The sequence below is a fragment of the Phaethon aethereus genome (genome assembly GCF_964289735.1).
Source record: "Phaethon aethereus genome assembly, chromosome: 6".
Classification (NCBI taxonomy): Eukaryota; Metazoa; Chordata; class Aves; order Phaethontiformes; family Phaethontidae; genus Phaethon; species Phaethon aethereus.
Genome location: NC_138580.1, coordinates 27,444,103 through 27,462,943, shown reverse-complemented (window position 1 = coordinate 27,462,943; position 18,841 = coordinate 27,444,103). Strand labels below are relative to the sequence as shown.

The 18,841-nt window shown below is 35.2% G+C and overlaps 1 protein-coding gene across 1 annotated transcript in view; it reads left to right on the top strand.

The window, feature by feature from the left end:
• CERKL (CERK like autophagy regulator) overlaps positions 1-18,841 on the top strand; it is a gene marked incomplete at both ends in the record, with an annotated part of 58,080 nt that overhangs the window by 22,960 nt on the left and 16,279 nt on the right. The window contains 3 exons of the mRNA XM_082001278.1: positions 2,382-2,624; positions 10,348-10,479; positions 16,493-16,556. Coding sequence (XP_081857404.1) covers positions 2,382-2,624; positions 10,348-10,479; positions 16,493-16,556 — 439 coding nt within the window. The remainder of the gene's footprint in view (positions 1-2,381; positions 2,625-10,347; positions 10,480-16,492; positions 16,557-18,841) is intronic.

Here is an 18,841-nt window from a genome sequence, read left to right as displayed (position 1 = left end):
TTGGCTATTGTTTGTAATTTATTTGTGATGCATATGCATAACATTAGCATAGCAGGATTTGTGATATTCTTAGCAAAACTAATGGTTTAATCCAAAATGTTATTTGTTTAAAAATACTTGGAAAGCAAACATTTAGCACATTTGTATTGGTCTGGGGGAATAAATGGTGCAGCTCAGTTGTTGCTGCAGGACAGTTATATTTCATGTGTCTTTATGTTTACCAATTTTCCTAAAATGTTGAGTTTGCATGCTGGAATTTTCAGTGTTCCATATGTCTGACAGTGAGACTTTCTGGAAAAAGATAAGTAGACCCCCTCGAAAATGCTGTTTTTAAAATTAAAACAAGTCTTAAACAAAGGTAATAAACTATGTTGTTCTAGGTAAGTGATTCAGGATATCAGAAGTGTGTGTTTCATGTAAGGCCTACAAAGACTATTTACTCCCAAATATTTTAGAAGAGCAATACAAAGTTTGAAAAAAATCAAGATCTCAGATTTGGTAATGTTAGTATTAAGGTTGCTTGTACAAAGCCCACTCGCTGTTTGACTCTATGCAAAGTCAGAGTTCAAATGGAGGTTTTTTTCCCCTCAGTCCCCTGGTTTCATTCAATGTATCTTATGGAAAATACTTTTACAGCAGTCATTATAGCACTTTAATCTTTATTTTGTTTTCTATTGTTTGGTGAGTTGCCTTCTGTTTACTTGCTGCATCCTTCTGAAAATCTGCACTACAGACAATTTCCCGTGTACTATCTCAGTGCACACAAACGTTTACTTGTCACAATATTCCTGCTAAGTATGGAATTGTTTTAGTTCAGTTTTACACCTTAGTAGCTGACATACGGAGAAATTAAGATGGTAAAATGTAACAAGTTGGAAAAGTGCGTTGGAAACACAGCAAGGTCATGCTTTTATCTCTGCAGTAGGTTATTTGTTATGGAATAGGAAAAATACCAAAATGGGTTGGTTGAGAGTTGCTGGGAGAAGTAATACTGACCTGAGTTTTAGCTGCATTAGCATGGCTGAGTTGCAATCCTCCAGGATTTCTGGATAGAAGGACGATCACTGCATAGTCTGGTTCAAGGAATGATGTCGAAAAAGCCAGCATCAAACTGTTTCAAGAATTGACACAGACCTCTTTTTCCTGCTCAGAAAAACAATGACTTTCTGAAGCCCTCAGCTTCATGTGGTGTAATGAAATAGGTGATACTTGATTTTGCAGTCTCACACCTGCAGTAGTGTCCATCTTCTTCATGAAGACAGGTAAAATAGACTTTTGCAGCTTCTCCCTGGCACTTCAGTACAGCATGCAGCAAACATTCATCAAACAGAGTCTGGAATGGCTTTTGCTATTGAGAAACCACTGTTGCAAGATTTGGAAAAGGTTTCTGGTTTCAAGCTTTTCTTCCCTTGGGCTGCAAAGGGACCTGTATTGGTCTAGTGTATTGGATCTGCTGTAATTACAAAGCAAGCAGGGAAACTTTTATGTTCATGTCCAGAGTATCTGACACCTATAGCGTCATTTAGCGGTGACATTTTTCCTTCAGACTGTCTATTTGACTTTGGTTTTGAGGAATCGGGTGTTTTACAGCTCAAGAGAGCAGAAAAAGGAGAAGCCTGTACCACAGTGGTTAAGTTGATATATCTCCAAAAGGCTGTTGGAACTAGAGTCACTGAAGTGATAGTGTCTGCAGCCACAGGGTCCTTGCATATAATAGCCCCGAGGTAAGAAAACCTTCACTTGGTGTTCCAGCCTAACACAAATCTCCCCTGGGGTGAGGGTCTTGAACTGTCACAAGAACTTTTGAAACTGTTTCTTTTTTACTTGTCTTTTAAGTAAATCCATAACTTGAAAATGAAAGATAAGATGGGCGACATACTTTTGGTTTATTTTTCTATTTTTGCTTAACTATTTCTGGATATGTCGCTAGTCTAAACCCCAAAGGCAGCAGTTATATCAAATGAAAAAGTAACTTTGGCCTTTAGTCAGTTTGGGTCATAGCACACTTTCTGGTTTGTGAGAGCTATGATTTAGGAGAATACAGTGAAGAATTTGTTTTTTGAGTGCAAACACACAGAGAAATTGTCACTGTTCTTGGAGCCTGCAATTTTTTTTTTTTTTTTTTTAAATATCAGAAAAGGGATTAAATAGCCTCTTTGAAATCCTGCTATTTGTATAGCTGGATACCTAACCTAAATAACAGGAAGTTGGTAAAATAGAAGACCAGTGATTGAGGCAAATGATATGCAATAAATTTCAGTATATGCATGGGCAGATGCAACAAGTGGCGCTAGAGATAAAGCCATTACAATATTTCTTTAGATATTGCTCCTAATCATGTTGATAACACTTCTTTTTTTTTTTTTCTTCCCCCCCTACAGGTGATTCCAGTATGGTTTTACAGGCTCAAGAAGAGATTATTGACATGAAAGATGTCTTTTCAGTAAAACTGAAACGTCGTCGTTTTGTAGGACAGAAAAATGGTGGTACTTTGTTGGGTATCACAATTTTTAAATGCTTGAATAAAGAAGAAAATAAACTAACAGACTGTGCTATCCATTTAAATAACTTAAGCGAAGATCATTGTCGTTCATGGTTTAGACATCTGAAGGAAATTTTGAATGGTAAGCACTTAATTTGGGCTGATGTCATTATTATTTCAGACTTGTTTCGACTGGCAGTACATAAGTGAGTGAAACATAGAAAAACATTTTGCCTGTGGAAATTAAGGCACAAAGATATGAATATTATTGTTGGAAAATTTTGTTTACTACTAAAGTTTTACGTGGTGAAGTGTAAAATTTAGGAAAGTGACAGTATTGACTAATGCATCTGTAAAAATTAAATTGATGCTACTTTTTGCAAGTGTTTTAGACGCTACTGAAAATAAGTAGCTTACTGTATTCTGACTGAAGATTTTTCTGGGAAATCTGTTTCTTAAAGAAATAAAATATATTACTGATATTTTTATTTAGAATTGCAGCAGATCTGATGGTACTACAGTTGTTGCAATCCTGGGAACTCTTCAGGGATTTCCCAGTGACTGTTTAGGAGCTCCCACTTGAGACCTGCAGATTCCTTAAGAGACTGATGGGAGAGGCTTTCCTCTCTTCACAAATTCACAGGTGGAAGTGCTTTTAAGGTTCTTTAGGACTCTTAGTGTATAATTTGATACAAAATGTATTGACACTAGCTAGTGATGAGAGGCAATTCTTTATTTTAAAAATATCTTTCTGTGTTTGCCTGGGCTAATGCCAGTTTCAGGGCGCTTTGTTTAACCCATGATAGGTGAATTTTTTTTAATGGAATCTATCAAATTTAAGAAAAAAATATTCACCATTTAGGGAAAAAAATTTCAACAAACCAAAGCCTTTCACTGTCGTTAAATACCATCAGTATTGGAAAGACACAGAATATAGCACACTTGTGATTTAGAAAAACAACAAAAAAAAAAGCCCACAAACCAAACTCTCTGAATTAGCTCCAAAATGTGTGTCTGTTTACAGACTGTAGGAAGTGAGTTTGTTTATTACAGAAGAGAGACAATCCATCCTGTAATAGACTATTAAAACTCCAGCTGAATTGTTAATACTGAGCCAGATTACAGAATTCAAATCTTACATGTCTGTAGTGTTTTTAACAACACTTTCCATAGTGATTTATAGTGTACTTCTAGTAAAGTGATTCTGTCAAAAACAGATATTAGAGAAAGTAAAATAACATGAGTTATTCATGGTGCATTCTTATATTGTTTGCTTACAACATGCTTTGGATTTTCCAAATAAAAATGTGTATTAAAAAGTGCCTTCCCTTGCCCTTTTCTGAAAGACTTTATCACAAAATATCTAAATCTGCAGAAGTGCCAAGATTCTTGCAGATCTCCAGCTACCCATAAAGGCAAGGACATTTGCATAAGGAGCAAATGTCTTGTTTTGTTCCCAGATTACCCTCCATCCATCAGGAGCAGTGATACCATATGTTCACAGAAAAAAAGCTGCAGTGTCACTTGCTCAGGTTGCCTTGACTTTGAGGTGCAGTCTCTGTTTTATGGCTTTGTAATTGGAAGCCACCTACCTGAAAAAAGCATTCTGTGCAATGTTGCTGTTTCTAGTTCTTCCTTCATCTTCAGTCTTTCTCCAGAAGCTCAAACCTAGTGTGGATCTCTAATCAGTACATTTTTCTCCTTTCCTTTTACTTCAGGAATAATCAGGACTTGGAGGGGAAAAAATAACCAAACACAACCCCCAAAATATAATTTACTAATGTGTATACTGTTTTAAGTCTGTAATTACAATAAAAGTAGTTTTCACACTGTTACATTTTGAAGTCTGAGTAGATATTCAAACTGCCTTTCTATCCAGAAAATCAGAAAAAAAGCAGCAGCATTTCTGCACTCAGTGTGGCAGGGACACATTATCAGTAATTCAAACAGTAATGGTATAATTCAGAAAACAGTCTTCTGATTTAAAATGTACCAGACTTTGGTAGAAAGTCCCCAGTGGGATTCAAGGCTGGACTAAACGTATAAAATGCGGGTAAGTTCTGTTGATTCCTCTCAAAGAGCACATTGATAAACGTCTGCTTGAAACAGTGATGAATTTTCATAGTTTTTGCCACAGGTTGTTTTCGTAATAGTGCCGGTGACATCTTTGTTAATGAACTCAAATTGGCTCCTTTTTGGTTTCCTTATGAACTGCAGGATAACATTAAAATTTCATCCTTCTAAAATAGTAAAAATTTAAGTGCATGTCTTTTTTCTAATCTATCTTGATCACAAAGTAGATTTTCATTAACTGCTGCATTATTTACTTGAAGATTATTTTTTTTATTCCTTCTAGGCTGGAGCAAATTAAAAGCAGGTGATTTACCAAAGCAGAGTGTATAAATGTTTGGGTATGGCTGTCAGTAAACAGCCAAATATTCACTTGTCAAAATGGCTAAATATTACTAAAAGGTGTGTCTCCTCTGAAAATAAATGCAGTTTTTATTTCTTTACCATACTCTTTGACGGGTTTTTGGATTTTTATGCATTTACATTAATTAAGGAACAACAATAGCAGGTTTACCAGTGTTGATACAAGCTAGAGTTTTATTTGGAGATTTGTTCTAGTGAATATTTAATTTTTTTTTCTAAAATACCATGTACACAGTTTCCCTTTTACTGTGCATTTTATGTCTGACACAAATGTTTCTTGCATGGCTTTTTCCTGTTCATTTTTACTGTCTTCATAGCGAGTATCCTCTCTTGCTTTGAATTTGTGTTCAGGCTACTTCAATTTAAAGTCTAAGCAAGCTATAATTTTTTATGAAGCCTGTCATCATATAAGTGAGCACACAGATATAATATAGTTGTTTAGAATTTAATTACAGTGGCTCCTATTTTTGTCTGTGTGAGACGGGTAACAAAACACATGTACTACCATCTTCCCACTTTTAAATAAGTTCTTATTTTCTGCATAATGTTGCTGCTCTTCAGATGCATGCCAGCTAGGTATGAAGAGTTTGCTCAATGGTATGATCTTCAGGAAAACTGTGATCTTCTGTATATTGCGTATTTGTTAAACTGATGTAAAATAACCACTGCCACCTTAAGGCATGCACCTATGGAGCCTTGGTTCTGGGCTGGCTCTTGGGAAGCCCCAAATGGCAGCTTAGACAAATTCTAGTATGCTGTTGGTTTCACATCAGACCTGTTGTACACCTGACTCTCGGCGATTTCCATTTATACATTGCATCTTTTTATATTGGACTTACGGGCATGTACAGTGGACATACTGTGTCAGTGGAATTCACTGTTTAATTTAAAATTGTCTGTCCATGCAAATGCCCAATGTTTCTTAAAGGGTTAAGACAGGCCAAGAAATGACAGAAAATGCATGATTATCAATGTTTATCTATTTTTTTGGGGTTTTTTTTAGCGGGATAAGACTTACTAACAGTTGTTTTGAAAAAGTTTTACTTAAAAACTCTGTAAACTAACAGAAGGCAGCAAATATGGTTAAGAATAAATTATGAAGTAGCAAAAAAATGCATGAAATGCATTTTATTTTTATCTGCTGTTCTGTAGTATCTCTCACACTGGGATTTGATATGAATGTCTGAAACTTCATGCATGAAGTTTTAATTAAACCATTAATGTTAAACATTAACTTTGGTTAGTTAATATTAACAGTGGTGTCTCCATAGCTACATTAAGAAATCTGTCTCATGTTATTAGTTTTCCTCATGTATAATATTCTTACTGTTGTATAAAGTATTTATAAATGTATGCAATAATGACATGATTCCAGGCTCTTAACTTCTGTAACATAAACCTATTTTCATAAAGCTAAGAACTGAAAGCAGCACAGATGTATGTCTGAGCATAGCGTCTCTGCTGCCCTATGAGCCTTTGTTTTCTGAACACCCTGATTGACCCACCACCCTTCATGGTTCACTGATTCACTTGATAGATCAAGTTTAAACTAGTGCATATTAGCACATTTGTTAGTACGAGAGGAACAGTTGGCCTTCCTGCTTTAGGCTGCTGGTTCATTTCAAATGGAGCAGCCACAGAAAACAATAACAGAATACCAGTTAGGAGAGCACCAAAAGGTTGACAGACTGAAATCAGTTGCAGACTGCAGTAAATGAGATTGATTGATTCATATAGATGTTTTTTAAAGAAAATTAAAAGACTATTATTATTTTAAAAATTTTCTAAAGAAGTTGCACTATATAATTGTGTGATAGTTTCATCTTTGACTGTTATTGGATATCCAATAGATATTCTTTCATTAAACTCAGTTTTTTGATGGATTATAACATGTCAAGTGCATGCTGGGAATGAGAAATAATAATTTTTGTCATGATCATCCATTCATGTCAGTTGGCAATTATTTGGCACAAACGAAACCACAGCAGTAGTGTACAGTATCTCTGCTCACATGCCTTGTTTGTGATACCTATTTCTATAAATAAAACAGTTTACCTTTCTAAAAAAGTAAATTGATATTCAAGTAGTCATAAAGAGAATAACACTTTTATCCCGTGAATTCGTTTGGTTCTTGAAAAATCTCACTAGGATTTATGTATTAACTCTGATCTACTTTTCAATGATAGCCTAATATATATAATCATAAATAGAGTTCCTGTTTGAGAATAATTTAATTAATGGATTTTTTGTTAAAAAAAAAGGTACAAAAATTCAATTAACTTTCCTTATATATCTAAGAACTTTTTTCCCCACCAATTGAAAAGTCTGTATTCCTTTGCTTGCTTATGTTTTGTTTTAAAACTTTTTATTGCCACCTGGGACTAAACTGGTTTTGAGTTTTATGTATAAAAATTTAAGTGAGATATTGATGTTTGCTTCTTTCCCTACAGCTTTCTCCTAATGGTGGTTTAACAGTAACAGAAAAAATGCATTGTAACTTACACTGTCTGGGTAACAGAATTTATGACACTTCATCACCTTTTTCTACTTCTACAAACTCTGTACTCTCCTTCTTTTTCCTCCTGCTTTGTGTATTATAAGTGTGTGTGTACATGTATGTTATGTTTAAAGATATACTTTACTTACAAATTAAAGACACTGTAGTCAGTTTTTACAGTTTTCTGGCTCTGGGTATTGGTGGGGGCTGAGTATTTAGGGCTAGCTGATCACAGGTAGGAGTTCCTGTAGAGAAGATAAGCATGACAGCACATTAATGAATGTGGCTAAATCTATATTAAATCAGGAGTCCTTATTCTTATAGTTTTGCATTTAATTTTTATTGGTACTTCCGGCAAAATAACAAGCCACAGAAACTATTTTTTTGGTCTTAATATTTTTATAACTTCTAGAAGACTGCAGTAATTCCCTAGCAGATTTCCAGTAATTGTCTTGAATATGATTAGATACTATGCTACACTACATACCTGCAGTGCTTGTTTCTGTTGCCAGAGAACCAAGAATAATTTAGGTTGGAATGGACCTCTGGAGATTATCTATTCCATCATCCTACTTGGAGCAGGTGAACTTCTAAACAAGATCAAGCTGCTAAGAGCCATGTCCAGATAAGTTTTTAAAATCTCTAAGAAAGGACATTCCACAGCCTCTCTGAGCAATGTGATCCATAGCTTAATCACCCTCATTGTGAAGAGTGTTTTCCTTATTTCAGATTGGAATATAACCTGCTGCAACTTGTGTCCATTTTCTTTTTGTCCTTGCACCTGCAAGAAGTCTGTCTTGGTAGTCTTTGTTAGTCCCACTGTAGATAGTAAGGACAGCATTTAGGTAGATAGTCTGGTCTCAAGGCTATGCAAAGCCTGCTACCTCTGCCTCTTCTATGTGGCTTATTCCAGGCCCCTTGCTGAAGTCACAGTTCTCTGTCGGGCTCACTCGATCAGTCTTGTGCTGGGGACCTAAAAGTGGGTGAATCTCAAGTTTTTGAGATTCAGGCTCAAACCACTTTGAATACAAGGGCATAACCACATCCTTTGAACTGCTGGATGTCGTCTTGTTAATGCCACCCAGTAAGCAGTTGGCCTTCATGGCATCAATGGCACACCGTTTACTCACGTTCAACTCCTTGTCCATCAGGCGCTTCAGCGTGCTCTCTAAAGAGGTGCTGTGTAGTTGGTAATCCCCAGCCTGCACTGTTAGGGTTTTGCCGGGCCAGGTGCTGGCCTTCCTGTTTGTCTTCATTGAACATCTTGCGGCTTTTGTTAAGACTTTTCTTGTAGCTATCAAGGTCCTTGTGAATGGCAGCCCTGCCCTCCAGCACATCCGCTGTCCTCACCAAGTTCCCTATTTTCTTTTTATCTCCTTCAAAAAGGAGATAATTTTTAATATAGGTACTAAGGCTTATTACTGAAGGCATTCAGGATTCATCAGGCATTAAGGATTCATCAAGATTAATTTGCCGTGCAATGACATGGCACTGTGTGGAACATTTTGTCATAAATATAATTAGAAATCTTGTTTTTTTTATTTATGCTTTCAGGTTATAGTAGCAAACTGATCCACTAATTTCTTTCAGTATCTTTAAGAAATCTTCTAAGATTTACTAACACAAGCTGGATGAAGTGCTATTTTCATTTCCAGATTCTTTGATGTGTTAAAGTGAAAAAATAATCTGTGAGACTTTTATAATTGTTGTGTTTTGATCTTAAGGAATAGTTTCCCCTTTGATGCTGAAATAGTGGTTAGCTATAATTTCTCTGAGGAATTGTTTCTGTTCAGTTTTTGAGGTAGACTAAGTGGGGAACAGCTTCAGGACTCCGAAGGTACACATGGCTGTAAAAATTGAAGTAATATTCTACATAGGGCAGGAAATGTGTTTTCACTCTTAGTTCCTTTTGGATTTGTGGCCTACTACTAATTTTTTTCTTGAATGCTGAAAGCAGCATACTTGCCAGATCTCCTTTCATTTGATTAAGAAAGTGATAGCCTAACCTGATACTAAAAGAAAATTTAGAATTTATAAATGAGTTGATTGAATGCAAAATTTTTCAAATCCTATAGTTTAAATAACTATCAAAGATACAGCAGTATTGCATGCCACCACTTGCTTTTGGTAGCAAACTAACCTCACTGAATCATGGCAATTGTAGGAATTCTAGAAAAGAGAACTTGAAAAGTTATCTTATTGTTTTTGTAGGAATTATTTACTATTCAACAAAAAAGCATATTCCAAATAATAGAATTACTTCACAGGGTCAATGTGCAAGACATGGCAGTGTTTGCATAGCAGTATTTCTCAGTATTGTTTGCTCAGAGTTCATTACTTCGAAGACCTAAATGTAACTTTAAAAAAAAATAAAATGGACAATAATTCTTAGATTTCTGAGTGGTATTACCAGGTGTTCTATTTCTTTGTATTTCTTCTGACCTCCTTTGAGATGAGGGAATTTCCTTTGCACTGTTTGATTTGCAATCTCAGAAAACAGAAGTATTGGACTGTGTATCAGTTTTGTTGGGTATTATTGTCGTATGCCTACTGGGAGTGTTTCATATTAAATTCCAAAAAGGACATGTTTTGGTAGTTTTTTTTGTTGCCCTACCTTGTAAATTCTCCCCATTCACCCTGCTCCTGTATCAGGGTTTAACTAGGGTATGAAATACACTTTTTTTTTTCCTTGCTCCTACATAGTTTTGGTTAGTATATGGTTAATTTCTACTGTTTATTAGCTGTACACACAAAAGTAATTAGTACTGTGGTTTTAAGATAAGTAGCACATATCAAAGAAGAAACTGACCTTTGTAGACTCTTAATTTACTTATCCTGTTAAAGTACTGTAATGGTTCTAATATTAAAAATTCATTTAAGCTGCAGAAGTAGCTGGGCTATGTGTAATCTAACATGCTTTGTGCTTTCTTTATAGGTTTTCAGGGTAGACCAAAATCCTTAAAAGTGTTTGTTAATCCAAGCAGCCACAAAAGAGAAGCCACTCATGTTTATTATGAAAAAGTTGCACCTCTTTTTAAACTTGCTGACATCAAAACTGATGTCACAGGTAAGTTGCTTCAAAAGCATTGTTTAATCCTTTGTGAAACTAGTACTTAAGCATGCAAGACAATTTGAATTTACTGCTAATCCTTGCTGGTATTGCCTGCAAGTAGTGCATTTGGATCTGTAGGTAATACAATCGAATATATCTTTATTTCATCAAAAAATATTTTGGTAATTCTGTTATGATTTGATAGTTTCCCCCCATAGCTATCAATAGTAGTAATGTATTTTTCATGATTTTAAAGCAAGCATTGTATAAAAAGAAACAAGCATTTAATATCTGACAGTCTTGTATATGTGTACTAAGAGTTGTTCCTGCATTATGACAAACTCATGTCCTTAAATGTTACTTCTCTTCTGAGAACACCTATTGCCCTGACATCATGAGAGGCGTATCCGAAGGACACATTATTTCTGGATTCTGACTCAGTTTCAGGGATGACATGGAAGCCTAAGTGATTAAGTTCTGTGATGGCAATGGCAGTTCTCACAAGGCACAACTCTGTGTCTAGAGAACGTGAAGGTACAATTTTAATGTTATAGTGATGCTGCCTTCTGCTCAACAGTGGGTTCCCAATAGCAGATTTGGATTTAAGGCTCTAAATTCTGCCGGAGTTCTGCTTTATGTCATAAATTTGCCCTTTGGCTGTTTCATTTGATTGACTTTTTATAAGAAAGTGAACAGGGGAAAGATAATTTTTCTTAAAGCAGTAAAACATTAATGATCTGATCATTACTTCTGCCCCCTTCTGTGAAGAGACTGAAACTTATGCTGCATCAAATTTGGTCCCCAAAACCACCCAGGTTTACAGAGAAATGATACTAGTATTTCCTGTTCCAAATAGTTTTATATCCATAGTATTAAAATTCCCTTTAATATACTGCTGGTTTTTGGTTACACATTTCATATCCATGTGAAGCGTAAACTCTGGTGCAAGACATGTTAACACCAAAAAGTTTTTTTCCTATGTCTGTTGAAATTGCTTTGCAAAATAATCAGCTCCATCTTAAACAAATTATAAGACAGAGGGCTCCTCCTACAGTTGTCCCTTAAACTTCTTGTGAAGTCATGACCAGTTCAGGTTGCAGGCCACAAGTCGTTCTGAGCAAATCTGAATTAGGCATGAGGATATAATAGTATATGAGATTTATCTTGCTAATTTTATTACCTACATATTTTTAAATTATTTAGCCCCAAATTTAAGTAAAATCCATTTAAAACTGAAGATGCATGAGAATTTGTGAAAAAATTAATTTTGTGTTACAATTATGTAGTGGTAATTTCTTAACTTCCTTTTATTGACAAGGAAATGCCAGCAGCTTTATGTAAGTTCTGATTCTCACAGACATATTTTTTGCCCGCAAGGCATGGATGATAGTGTAAACAGATTAATAATGCTGTCTCCTTAGATATTGAACATAGCCTTGTTTGGTGACAATTTTTTAAAAATAGGATTTTTTGTCATGCAAACTAGAGATGACTGACTGTCATATTGTTAAATTACTTTTTACTTTATTTTAAGCAACTATTTAAGGAAAATTACTTTTTCTCCTTGTTACTGGTTAGTCCTTCTTTCATCTTTACTGTGAACTTAACCTTGTTTGTTAAACTCTGTTAAAGGCATCATTATCATTAACCTCTATATGATTAAATTTTTAGATATGCAATGTCATCTGGAATCCTAACATTGAACTAATAAGCCAATAGTTTTATAGATTAATTCATAGAATTTAATATAATTTATGATTATAAGCGCTAGTAGTTTAAAAAAGATTTTTCCTAATTGAATAAAACCTAAATTTTTTTTATTTTAAATTTTGAAAAGAAAATTCTGTTTTTAATCAGATAAATGTTTAATGGCTTATCCTTAAAATAAGGTTATTTTGTCAATGCCCAAATACAGTTGTGCTTATTAGCTGCCTAACACTCCTCCTACAGGCAAAATGAGAAAACTACATCACAGTTTTAAATGCTCGTACAGAAATAAATAATTAAGAACGCTGCATTAAAAAAAAGGTGGGGGGAGCATGCTGAGTGAAAGTCCTGTCCACTGGTACCGTCTTCTAGTAAAACTAAGTGTACAAGTTCAAGTACATTGAACAGAATTTTTCCTCCCATAATTGTTTTGGATTTTGTGAAGTTGGAGTGTGCATCTTGCTGTTACTGCTTTTATGAAATATGACCAGTGTTTCTTTACATAGTGGTGTACAAAGGTCTATTAGGTACTAAATGTTGAAGGCTTTTGTACAGTTTTTACACTGAAGATAGTTTACTTTTAGTCTTTTCACATACACGTATTTAAAGCTTAAAATTCATTGTACACTAAAATCTTAAAGCAAATTTGAATCGCTGAAGTGACTGCCAGTGCATACACAATACAGGTGTATGCAGGTTACTAAAAAAAAAATCAAACCACCCAGCACTTTGACAGCAGAGTGCTGAAAGACAGAGCTGTTCTCATCCAATTTTATGTTCTGGTAGTTGGCTGTTGCTGTTGTTTTGTGGGTTTGGTTCCTACACGATCAAGCTTGCCAGAGCTTATTTTTCTTTGTAACTTCTGTTGGAATAAACGTTTTTTTAAAAAGAGGTTTGTAGTAGAGGTATTCTCTTCTTCTTAAGCATATACAGCAGTCAAAAGGCATGTATGTACGCATGTGAGTTCTGAAGTAGCATTTACTTTCATCAATTATCTTTAAATTTAGTAGGGTTTTCTTTTATAGCCAAATTACTTTGCACACTACAGATGTATTAATTTTAGCTAAAGTAACCACAGGTCTTAAAGGGTGGATTATGTTTTCTTGGGTTTTTTGGGTTATTTTTGTTGCATGGAAGTAAACAGATCTCTGAAGTGCTCAGTGTGGTAGAAAGTGGGAATTAACAAATTTAAACTGAAACAGTACCTTAACTGGTCTTTATACAGTCTTTTAACAGTTTGTCAATCTTGAGTGCTGCAACTGGGATATGGCTGTTAGGAGAACAGTGACTCTTCTAAAAATCCAGTTCAACAAAAGCTCGCTCCATATTTAGGATACCTAGAAGCACTTGCAAATAGTGATAACTGGAGGTAGTACTTCAGAAATATATTAGAATCTTGCAAAATCTTACACATACTGAGGAAAAATAGAGTTAATCCCACTAGACTCCTAGCTTGTCTCTCTTCTTTTCCTAGTTTTGACCCTTCTGTTTGTGCACAATTACAAGCTGGATGTTAGGCAAAAAGAATAGGTGTGTCCTGTCCCCCCATTTTTAGGGAGAATCACAAAGGAAAAGAGACTGAGAATTGGACAAATAGCATTGGTTTAAACTTACGGTACAGCAAATAACACTGGAGGGAAAATAATATTAATGTTAACACCAGTTAATCTGTTGTTATTGTTAGCAGTTTTAATCCTATTGACATGTCTGTGACATGAGTGCCAGTATTTGTGTGTGTCATATGGAAGTGTCCCATGTTTTGAAGGGTTGAACTAATTATATGTTGCTTTTTCTGATTGTAGGGACTGAATCCTTAGTTTCTTGTTGGCTAAGTGAGATAGGCTGTTACAATGTTTTGGAGTATGTGTGACTGTTCACATTAGCTACGCTGTCAGAGCCCTTCCTTCAGAATGCTGTTACTTGGAACTTAATGCTTACTGAAATTTAGAACTTGGGAATAAAATATCTTTGAAAAAGGATAACTTCCTCAATTATGAATTACAAATGGTTGAAAAAAGCATTAAGTAATATTTTTGTGATAATATTTTTGTGAAATACGTAATCGGAATCCTTCTCAAACTGTGAAAGAAGCTCTTTCTTCCTCTTAGTGAAATTTGTGTTGTGGGTTTTTTTTGTTTTGTTGTTTGGTATTTTTTGGTTTGGTTCCCCCCACCCCCTCTTGGAACAGGACCAAATTTTCAAACATCTATCTCTCTTCCAGGTATCAGAATGACTTTAATGTGTCCATCTGGATGTTGTCAAGCCTGCAGGAAACCTTTTTAGACGTGGTCTTTTTATGTCTGTGTTGAATTTTTTCAAGGTTTTTCTAGTTGGGTGGTTTTCTATATGTTGCTATCAAGTTTCTACTGGAAACTTCATTTTTTTCTTTACCTTTTTGTAAAAATGGTTCAAATTAGATGCTGTGTACTTCTGTCATTCTCTTAGCCAATTTTAAATCTCTTGGAATCATGCCAAATGTTAAGCTTTACAGTAGTCCTTGTATGTAATTTCCAAACTTAAGCTATTAAATGCGAAGAGAATGGAGTCCCAATCAATCTGCCTAACACCAGTTGTTTTTGCTCCCTTTATTGATTTCTCTGTAGACATGATTCCTCTTTTATTTTCATGTCCTTGTTCTTTGAGTTAATTAATTTTGTAATAATAATACACATAAGTTACATATGTAATATTAAGAAACCACTGAGTTTTCTTTTACAAAATAAATTCTTATTTACCATACCATTTTACTTAGACTGTACTCATAACTTTCTAAATATCATCATGTTCATTTGAAAAGGCATGTAAGCTGGTAACAACCAGTATGTTTTCATGGGAAGAGCTTCCTTCACAGTAAGGTAATGGTAAGATATTTGAACCTTTCTGCATTTTTGGATGATGCAGTTTTATTGGTCAATCTTTTCACAATCTACAGACAATGATAAAAGAATAGTTCTCATCGGTAAAAGCAAAACTGGGTACAGTAGCTTAAATATTGTGCTTTGATCTTCCAGAAGAGGTCCTGCATGAAAGTAAATTCTGTAAATAATTCCTGAAAGCTGTTTTAGTGATAGGTATTTCTACAGCAAAATGATAATTCTCTGCCTTTGATATCATCAAAATAAGTCTAGTTTTTAAGTAAGAATTTCCCAAGCACCAAGCACTAGATCTTTGCTAATACTGGTTGGGAGATTTTGAAGTTATATACTGATATGCAGTTGTTTAGTGTGAAGTGTAGAAATTTTATCACTTTTATTTTGATCTTGTTTTCTTTAAAAAAACCCCAAAAACCCACCACTTATACACTCACTATATATGCACACATTCTTGTGTGTATGTGTATAATACAGGGAGAGAGAGAGGTGTTTTCAATTCTTGTAATCAGTATTTGAATAGTTATTTAGAATTTAGAAATACTGTTATAACAGGTACAGATACGGAATGATTGTTTTAGACACCAAGACTAATAATTTTAACAGTGTTTAGAAACACTGGAGAAAAGCCTTGAACTATGCTAGCACCAGGGACAGACAAGCATGAAAGATTAATGTAATTTTGCATATAATGATGCACATTCTTACACAAAAAATCCATCTGCAAGTGTCATGTCAGTCAGCAAAAATCTTTGATGGGTGGCTGCAGCTGGGCTGTCTCTTCTGGCAAAGCGGCCTAGAAAATGCTAAATGTAGTTATGATGCTTTGTGCCATCTGTAGTATGCCAGTTTATCCTGTCTACAGTGGCATTTACAGTACTATATAGGGTATCCGCAAACACAGAGACATCAATGTAGAGTGACAGATTCATTTCCTCCAGAGGCTATGAACTCTGGTGTGTACTTGTGCCACCTTCCTCTGTGTGTTATAGTCTGTTGTCACTGGTATTTGGCTTGATTTCATACTTCTGTGTTTAACTCCTCATATTTTTGATTTAGCAATTTGCATATCCTAACACAAAGGCAATTAAATTTGATTGATACTGAAATTATTCTGTCTTAACTGAGGATATGCTTACATTTTCCTGAAGTTTACCAACTGTGTCAATGCTAAAACTTGTGTTTTAATGCAACAAACATAATCTCTAATTCTCTGAATTTAAATGCACTAAATAGCCATGTGTCTGATGGCAGCTGAGTTTTAATGTATCTTTCCTTTTACCTAGTGTAACCGTAAAACATATCTTCTCATACTTTTAATGCATTTAATGATTTAAAAAAAAAACACCCTGAACTGAATTACTGTGTGTTCCTTATGTTAGAAGGGCAAAAATTAAAGAAACCCTTTTAAATGATCTAATCTGATAATTTAATAATGTTGTTTTCTGCAGTAACTGAATATGAAGGTCATGCTCTCTCAGTACTCAAGGAGTGTGAACTCCAGGCATTTGATGGGTAAGTTGGTTAGTGATAATGAATGTTAGTAAACCTCACCACATTAGTTTTTATTTGTATTCCATCCAAAAGTTTGCTAGTAGGTATTTCATCACTCTGTTTCACATATATATGAAGTCTGAGAAAATCAGTTTTCATTACATCCATTGTTTTTAATTTCTTACCATAAATTATGGTAAATAAACATAAACCTTTCTTAAATATGCTTCAGCAAAGCTTCAGTCTCTGTATTTGCAAGAATGGTGCAAGTGCCTTGTATTTCACTCCATCCATTCAAATGGTTCTGAAGGAGAACATTTTAACTAAAAGTTACTTGAATGTTTTTTCCATTAAAAAAAAATAATCCATAAGTCAAGAATGAAAATGCTCGTTCAATCGTTTTTAAAGACCGTGCTATATGGATTAATCCTGCAGTCTTTGGTATTCTTACATTAATCGTTCAATAATAAGGTTGAATAATGTATCGGCCTTTCAGTACTTAAAGGGGGCTTACAAGAAAAATGGGGACAAAGTTTTTAGCAGGGCCTGTTGCGATAGGGCAAGGGAGGTAATGGTTTTAAACTAAAAGAGGCTAGATCTAGACTAGATACAAGGAAGAAATTTTTGACAGTGAAGGTGGTGGAACACTGGCACAGGTTGCCCAGAGAGGTGGTAGATGCCCCATCCCTGGAAACATTCAAGGTCAGGTTGGACGGGGCTCTAAGCAACCTGATCTACTTGAAGCTGTCCCTGCTCACTGCAGTTGGATTGGACTAGCTGGCCTTTGAAGGCCCCTTCCAACCCAAACTATTTTATGATTCTGTTCCATGATAGGAGTAGTTTTGTGTGCTGTGGAAGTCTTACAGCATTCTTGCAACTCTTATTGGAATACACAGTGAGCCATACAAGGAGGCTTAAATAGTGTTTTATAGTCTAATCAATTTCTATTACTTCTAGAAACTCACAGAATTAGGTAAGAAAATGTATCTGAAAATGTATGTATGTACTCCAGATCCTGAGGATAATTTCTTTCCAATTAGGACATGTCTTTCGGGATGCTAGCTGGGGAACCAGTTTGTCCGGGCAAGCATATATGAAGACAGAGAAGAAAAAGCCTGGGTTGTATCTTCTTGCACAAATCCCTTCTACTCTGAGTTGTAGTTGAGTTGATTTATCTTTGATCTTCAGGTAGAGTCACTGGAGTACTTCTCCTGTAAGATTTCTCTCCAGTAGCCAGAACTAAGGGGAAATAGGAACAGAAGAAGCTGGAAGAAAACAACCCTTCAGTCAATGTGATGCTAGGATTTCTGAGGTGAAAAGATGCCTGTCCTTGCTAAGTTAGCTGTTTAAGTGTTGGGTATTTTTCTCATGTGGAAATTAAGTAGCTTTTATTATCAGAGTTTATGAGCAAAAATGAGATTTCTGTAGTGTTTGAAAAATGAGTTTTATAACTGCTCAAATAGCCTGGCTTCCATCTATGTACTCAGACAATAAAGCAAAATACAGAAAAATATCCTATATTCAATAGCTAACTTGGGATGTTTTCTACAGGGGACTGATAGGCTGAGGTCAGAATTTGTATTATGATATTTTGAAAAAGAAAGCTACAAAATATCACTAACCTCTCTCCTCTCCGTTATCTTTAGAGTTCTTCTTAAGAGCAGGAAGAGAATATTTGAAATTGGGATTTTCTTTTTCAAGTTGTTCAAAGGCTTATGGTGTATTTTGATTATGTTCCTGTGGAGTCCTTTGTGACTTCCCCACTGCTGTCTAGGCTAAGAAGTTTTGCCACAGATGTAGAAATCTTATAGGCCTCCAAAACCACCTCAGTCTTTCCCAAATAAAATTTTAATGACAGTTTTGGTTTATTGAAAATAAAACCAGAAAATATATGGTATCTGGTTTGAATTGAAAATTAAATCTGCAACAATAACAGTTGTCTTAGTGATGAAAAATTACGCTTTTAGCAATTCTAGCAGCTACCTGATGTAATGTCTTTTCACAATTTCCATCAAGTTTTGAGAAGTTTTACTTGTCTCTTGAGCAGCATTGCCTGTGACTTGGCAGGCTTCAGTTCTTTCCTGTTTTGCCCTGGCTTCCTGTCCAGTTTTGTTCAAGTCAGATACTATATCTGCCACTTAGTTACTTGTTTAGAAAATGAAATGGCACTTCTGTACCTCCTTTTAGATGTGGAAGGCACTGTATGTGCTGGTAAGAGGTAAGATAGTTTTTGTGCTGTTTCTACATGGCAGAGTTCAGGTAGTCCTGGTCTGCCTTGCTCAAGCTCAGAAGTGACTGGCGGTGAG